Source organism: Antrostomus carolinensis, unplaced genomic scaffold (assembly GCF_000700745.2).
Source record: "Antrostomus carolinensis isolate BGI_N321 unplaced genomic scaffold, ASM70074v2 scaffold14457, whole genome shotgun sequence".
Taxonomy (NCBI): Eukaryota; Metazoa; Chordata; class Aves; order Caprimulgiformes; family Caprimulgidae; genus Antrostomus; species Antrostomus carolinensis.
Window position 1 is genome coordinate 13,326 of NW_010325459.1, and position 7,430 is coordinate 20,755.

The 7,430-nt window shown below is 40.6% G+C and overlaps 1 protein-coding gene across 1 annotated transcript in view; it reads left to right on the forward strand.

Annotated features, from left to right (window-relative positions):
• LOC104527488 (receptor-type tyrosine-protein phosphatase O-like) overlaps window positions 1-6,035 on the forward strand; it is a gene marked incomplete at both ends in the record, with an annotated part of 16,411 nt that extends 10,376 nt beyond the window's left edge. The window contains 4 exons of the mRNA XM_010171219.1: window positions 2,442-2,477; window positions 3,676-3,757; window positions 5,367-5,457; window positions 5,959-6,035. Of these exons, the coding sequence (XP_010169521.1) occupies window positions 2,442-2,477; window positions 3,676-3,757; window positions 5,367-5,457; window positions 5,959-6,035 (286 nt within the window). The remainder of the gene's footprint in view (window positions 1-2,441; window positions 2,478-3,675; window positions 3,758-5,366; window positions 5,458-5,958) is intronic.
• Between the last annotated feature and the right edge of the window lie 1,395 nt (window positions 6,036-7,430).

Below are 7,430 nucleotides of genomic sequence, written 5' to 3' on the forward strand. Positions count from 1 at the left end.
TTTCTCCCAATTAAATAAAAGCATGTTCTCCACACACACACAGCTGAAGAGCAGATGAAAGTCTTCCACGTATCTCCAAGGCTAATATTATATTGACTTGTAAATTATCTGAAGTCAACTCAGCTAACTATCAGAGCTGCACAGTGATGGATGATCAGTTTGTTACTGCTCTCTCTTAACTCTTTTAATGGTCAGGAAGCTCTCAAGGTGGCCACTTGTTAATGGCACTGCTGCAGAAAGTTGCCATCTTCTGCCCCTTTGCCTCTTTTTGTTTAATTTACATTAATATGCATTAACTCACCTTTCTAGATGTGTAGCTTTCTTCAGAGGTTTCCTCTTCAATCAAGCTACCTAGTTTAGTCTAGATGACCAAGTTTAAAGGAGATGAAGTTGAATGACATGAGATTAATCCCTGTCTTTGTATTTTTAATCTGTAGGGTAAATGGAAGGACAGATGAAACACCAGCTAACATTTCAAATGTCTTTGTTTTGCACACAAGTTAGTTTTTAAATGTTTAGGAACATTCAGGAAACAATTGCAATGCTGAGAAACAAAGGCCTCTTGAGACTATCAACGCACAAGAAATTGTTGCTGAGAAATGGGTGTCAGTCTTCTGTTTTATTGCCTCTTGAAGTGTTCCGTGGAGAAACATTCTTAGAAGAAATCCCATCATAAACAGCATTTAGATATTTTTTCATTTTGAAATTAATTCCAATGTGCCAGACATTAAAAGGTTTCCAGCAGTCACAGGGGATAGAAATGTGTTGAATAATTTAGGGAAATTAATTTTAAGATTTTGTTGCAAAAAGTGTTAGAAGGTGTAGATGTAGATGTTCTAAATTTAGCAGAGTAGAAAAATAAAAATACTCCAGTTTTTAATATTTTTTGTATATTTTCATTGTTTTGTAATTAAAAGTCTTCACCTTTAGTTTACTGATTGAAGCTGTGACCCAAGTTATCTAGAAATCATTTTAATGTCATCATGAAATTACAAATAGCATCATTAGAATGTGATGAATGACTACATATTGTTTAATTCCCAGGGGGAAAAAAAAAAATTACTAAAATCCCTTCTGAGTAAGCAAGAATCTATTTATGCTCTGTGGCTGCTTTAGCAGAGGTGATCAGTGTTTTCAGACCTCTAACCAAATTATTCCAGGGGGTTCACTTTGCGCATTTAATCTGATTGATTGTTTAACTTTTTTGTGACGACACCAAAAGGAACACGCACACCCCCTCCAAAAAAACACACGGTTGTAGTGCGGTTCTGAAGTCCATTTCCTGTGGGTTATACTGGTTAACACGCTCAGAGGTTTGCTCACAACTGTCACTAGTGAATTATATCACCCATAAATCATGTGCAGACAGTGTATTACATGAGTGGCATAATTATCTCTAGCTGTTAAAAGTCAATTAAAATTATCTAAGGTTTAAGCTTGAGTCCCGCTGAAGTGAGTAGGGTATTTGCCATTGTCTTCATGATCATTGCTGGAACTAGATGATCTTTAAGCTCCCTTCCAACCTGAACCATTCTATGATCTTCATAAGCAGGCAATGAAACAGTTGAGAAATAGTGTTCAGGTCTTTTCCTTTTTCCTTTAACCTTACTTTTTTTTTACCTGTTTGCAAATAGTGGTCTTCTCCCTTTACCCAACAGACTCTTCTTATCCCAAGTTCCTGTCCCCTGCACAGCCCCCAGCCGGGCTCAGGCCCCAGGGACTCAGCCCTGGCCCACCTGAAGCCAACAGCACTGTTGGGTCAGGCTTTGTAGAGGACCCATTGCTTGTGATGGACACAGATTTTCCCTTTCACAAGCAGGTCACTCTCAGAGGCACAGAATGAAAAACGCAGCCTGTTGTTGTCAGTGGGCATCTTGCTATCAGCTGGTGAAGGGGCTGGAGAACAAGTCTTATGAGAAGTGGCTGAAGGAGCTGGGGTTGTTCAGCCTGGAGAAAAGGAGGCTGAGGGGAGACCTTCTGGCTCTGTCCAAGTCCTTGAAAGGAGGGTGTAGAGAGGTGGGGGTGGGTCTGTTCAACCAAGGACCAAGTGACAGGACAAGAGGAAATGGCCTCAAGTTGCACCAGGGGAGGTTCATATTGGATGTGAGGAAAAACTTCTTTCAAGCACTGGAACAGGCTGCCCAGGGAGGTGGTGGAGTCACCTTCCCTGGTGGGATTTAAAAGACTTGTAGATGTGGTGTTTAGGGACATGGGTTAGAGGTGGAATTGGTAGTGTGAGGTTCATGGTTGGACTTGATGATCTTACAGGTCTTTTCCAACCACTATGGTTCTATGAGCTTAAAAATATCCAAGATATTGTCACCAATCTTACCCTGAGTATAATGGTGACCAGAAAACGTATGTTCTTAAATGAGTACTAGCTTTGAATATAGACTACACAATAGCTTAATGGATGAAAAACACTTCTTATTTTTTTACAGGAGTAAAAATGGATTAAAGAAGAGAAAGCTGACCAAGTATGTAACTTCTTTGATATTTAAAGTAATATAAAAATATATCATTTTAGACTAAACATGAATTATGGATGGTATATTGCAATTACAGATATAGAAAACTTCTTGGTAAACACATCCTGAGAGACATGTCTGAAGGCAGAAAACAAAAAATAATTGGACAAAAGCAATTCTTCTTAACAGAGAGGTTGTGGTAAAATAGCTCCTTACTGGTAGAAAATTAGTCATTGGGGAAAAGATCAATTATCCAACTTAGTGATTCCAGCAGAACTTATCCTTAGTTAAAAATTACAAATGGTGAAAAACTGGGCCGCGTTGTTTCTAGTGATATTTCCCTCTTGACATGAGGCTCTCATTACAGTTGTTGCTAGAACATTAGATCATTAATGCTAACGGGTAAACAGGAGTAATTAAGTGGTGATAAAACGGGTTCCTTTGGGCATATTGCCTCAGAGTAAATGAAGAGATTACTGTGTACATGCTTCAGTAGCTTGTAAATTAGAGCATGATAATTAGGTGAGGGAAGCTGTTTACCTGTGTTTCGTTATTCAGTGTTAGCCTAATTATTTCTCTGTTACGTTCAGAGGCTGCGCCTGTACTAGCAGATAGACCCTCACTTGGTGAATAAGTGTGTAGAAAGATGGAAGTCACTAAATCAAGACAATTTATACCTGCTGAAACTCTGCATGGTTTTGTATAGTTGTATGCCACTTTTTTTAGCCACCATATCTCTGGGAGGAGAACTGGACCTCTAATGACAAACGTGTATAGTTCTCAAAACCAGCAGAGAAAACAGTCATGGCAGTGGCATCCAAAATGCTATTTTAAGGGATTTTTTTTTTTTGTGGCCCTTCTAAAAAAACCCCAAAAATCAAACCCTAAATATGAAATCCATTTTTCTGCATGAGCAAAGCTCATCAGAGTTTTAAAATTGTCTATGCCAGATGTGAAAATATCTGAAAGCAACTTTTTATATGGCACAAGAGGCAACTTAAATGAAGCAGCAGCTGTACTGGTGCTGGAAGCACGCTGGTGGCATGGTACTGGGAGTGGGTCTGCAATGGGGTGCTGGATCACTGCTTATGATGGTGCCACCTGTGCCTTGAATTGATAATATCGTGGAGGGAAATAGAAATACAATGTAGTAAGCTAAAAGTTAATGATTTTTTTTTCTTAATTTCTGTGTGTTTTTTCTTTAAAGCCCTGTCCAGTTGGATGATTTTGATGGCTACATCAAGGATATGGCCAAAGATTCAGATTATAAATTTTCTCTGCAATTTGAGGTAAATCTATGAGGACTCTGTCTTCTCCTAGTTGCTCTGGCTAGATCAGCTTTTTCTAGATGTTAGCTTTGTGTGGTGTGTTCCTGTGCTTTGTGTTGTTTAATGTGCACTGTTGCTAGGTGGGTCAGCTTCACTTCCAGTTCTGCAGAATTTAAAAGTGGCCCTTGGTGTCATTTAGCCTGTGTTTAGTAAGCTTACTTGAGTGGCTCATCACAGCCAGTCCAAGATAAGACTGTGAGGTTTCCTTTAAGTTTAGGACATGCTGGCAACCTAAATTGAATTCAGAATTTTAATGTGTTTATTTTATTTATCCCCAACACAAGAGAGACATGGGGCAGCTAGAACAAGTCCAGAGGAAGCCACGAGGATGATCTGAGGGCTGGAGCAGCTCTGCTGTGAGGACAGGCTGAGAGAGTTGGGGCTGTTCAGCCTGGAGAAGAGAAGGCTCCAGGGAGATCTTATAGTGGCCTCCCAGTACCTGAAGGGGCTCCAGGAAAGCTGTGGAGGGACTTTTCATAAGGGCAGTTAATGACAAAACAAGGGGAAAGGGATTTAAGCTGAAAGAGGGGAGGTTTAGATTACATATTAGGAAGAAGTTCTTCACGTGAAGGTGGTGAGACACTGGCCCAGGTTGCCCAGAGAAGCTGTGGCTGCTCTTCCCTGGAAGCATTCGCGGCCAGGCTGGATGAGGCTTTGAGCAACCTGTTCTAGTGGAAGGTGTCCCTGCTGATGACATGGGGGTTGGGACTGTATGAGCTTTAAGGTCCCTTCCAACTCAAACCATTCTATGATTCTATTTAATTTAATGTCCTTAATTTGAGGGAAAGCATTGGAATGAGAAGGTAACATCAGAAATCTCTCTAAGAGTAAGGAGGTCTCTCTCAGGCCAGCTCATGTACATTCTTTTAATTATCCAGAATTTAAAGTCAGTGTAGTAGTAGAAAAGATAAAAGCTCCTATCCTAGAGCTAGCTCCCAAAAAATTAAACATGGAAGGGGTGTGGGGAGGAGTGTCAGGGTGTTACCACCATTCTGGGTGGCTGTCATGTTCCATTCCTGCCAGTGAAAAGTCCTCTGATGCATCATATGGTGATTATTTACATCATTTGGTCATTGATGGTTGGACTTGATGATCTTAGAGGCCTTTTCCAACCTAAATGATTCTGTGATTCTATTATATTAGATGTAGCTACTGAAGGTTTCGACTAGAAAGCTCTTCCAAGCATTTCCCAAATATCAAGATCAAAAGCCACTTGAGGACTTGAAGAAAGCCCTTTAAGTGGGGTTGATGACAACCACAGAGATAACTTATCAAACCACTGGTTTGACACTGTTTTGGCTAATTAAGTGCAAGTAGAGGAGCAGTCCACAGTCACAGCCTTGGTTGGCAGGATCAGCAGAAGTGACCACATTGTTGCTCTGGAGCTGCTTTGAGCCAAACTCAGAGGCATCTGAACAGGAAAGTCAGCGTAGTCCTGCTGTCAGTTTATGAAGTGATTTATGGGGGTTTTTTTCCAGTTTGGTACCTGCCACAGGTAATCACTTCATAAATAATTATTTTTTGAGTGTTTGTGACTTTGACCTTGTCATTTTTCTTTCTGTTACCTCAGGAGCTAAAACTGATTGGGCTTGACATACCCCATTTTGCTGCTGATCTTCCCATGAATCGCTGTAAAAATCGCTACACAAATATCCTGCCATGTAAGTACAATACATACAGGTTTCTGATAAAGTCCCTCAAGAAGGAAAGAAGAGTTTTAATAAGGGAACTGGAGAATCAGGACAGATTTTCTGACTCATAAAAGCCTATTCTAAAACCCACCCTTAGAAAGAACCAGGCAATAGATGGTTTTTGTTAGCTTTGAAGAGACATAGCTTTCTGGGGATGTTTATCAAGATTGGAGTTTGCTGGTGAGAAACACAAGGTCCTTTCTACTACTGAGTAGTGTTACTATATTTTTCTTCTGATTTTAATGAAACCTAAGGGAGCCCAAAGGGACAGCAGTTGGAGAGTGTGTTTTGCAGAACAGTAATGATGGTGCATCCATGTAGTGTTTACTGAAGCAAACATTGCTCTCTGTTTTTAATGTGAGCTTTATCTATTTTTTTAATATATTTTTTTTTTTTTCAGTTTTTATAGGATTACTAGTTGGAGATAAGTGCTGTGTTTGAGAGCCGAATTATTTTTTTTTCTTTTCACAGATGATTTTAGTCGTGTACGGTTAGTTTCAATGAATGAAGAAGAGGGATCTGACTACATTAATGCCAACTACATTCCTGTGAGTACAGAGACTTGCTCAGTGTAAAGAACAGTGTCCTACACAGCAGTTAGAGTGTGTCACCTGCAAATAGCACAATATCTCCTGGAAGTTCAGTCATGTTCTCAGCATCTCCTTCAGCTTCCAATATTTTGCCTACAGGGAACTGTGCTTTTCACCAGTGTGGTGGTTTTAGCCTGGCCAGCAGCCAAACACCACACAGCTGCTCGCTCACCCTCCCCTGATGGGATGGGGGATAGAATCAGAAGGGTAAAAGTGAGAAAACTCATGGGTTGAGATAAAAACAATTTAATAATTGAAATAAAATAATAACTCAAATAATAGTGATAATAACAGTAATAATAGAATATACAAATGAGTGATGCCCAGTGCAGTTGCTCACCACCCACGAACTGATCCCCAGCCTGTCCCCAGCTAGTGATCTCAGAGCCAAGACTATCCTGGAACTGAAACCAAAATCATGGAAGACTGAGAAAGCCCAAGTGATCTCTGGGAGAACCCCTAGCTTTCTGGGCAACCCTTGTTATATACTGAACATTAACTTATATGATATGGAATATCCCATTGGCATATCCCAATGTCAGTTTGGATTTTCTACTTACTGCGCTCCCCCCGAGACCTTTGCACCTGCAGACTAGCAAAATGCAGGGAAGTTGGAAATGTCCTTTGTCTTCCAGTAGGAACTAAAAACATCAGAGTATTATCAACATTCTTCTCATAACAAATCCCACACTGAAACCCAAACACAGTGCTTTCTAGCTACTAAGAAGAAAATTAACTCCATCCTAGCAAAACCAGAACAAAGAGCCACCAAAAAAAAAAAAAAAGGTGAGGGAGGAAATGTTTTTGGCAAATTGTGCCATGGTAGCACTGGGTGAACTGTGAATCATTGTGAAACCTAGATTGGACTGGTAGAGAAATGGAGAGGAAGTGTTAAGTAGTCCAGTGGCTTTTTAAGACAGCAAGGAAAAATATAAGCTTTTAAATGAGAAACTTTTCCACTTTTCTACAGCACATGGAAAAAGGATTAAGCCAGACACTCCACAACTGACATGTAGCCTAGCTGGTGTGTGGAGAGAGCTTCTGCTTTCTGCCTCATCACTGGTGTTCCCAGCGTGCCTCCCTCTGCCTGGCACAGAGCCCCCCTTTGCCAGGGACTAGCACCTGGAGTTTTAGGACAATTAAAGTGTACACAGAACTGCAGTCAAACAGTTTGACACTGAGGGTGAGCTAGAACCTCAGCAGCTCTTTCCACTCTTGCCTTTCACTTGAGGACCATAGAGGGATGAGCATTTTTGCTTGAACAGAAGACAGAGCCAGTCCTGACTGTATTGGAGAGAGTTGAGTCAGCACTTTGGAAAAAGAAGGAGCCCCCAGATCATAGAATCATAGAAT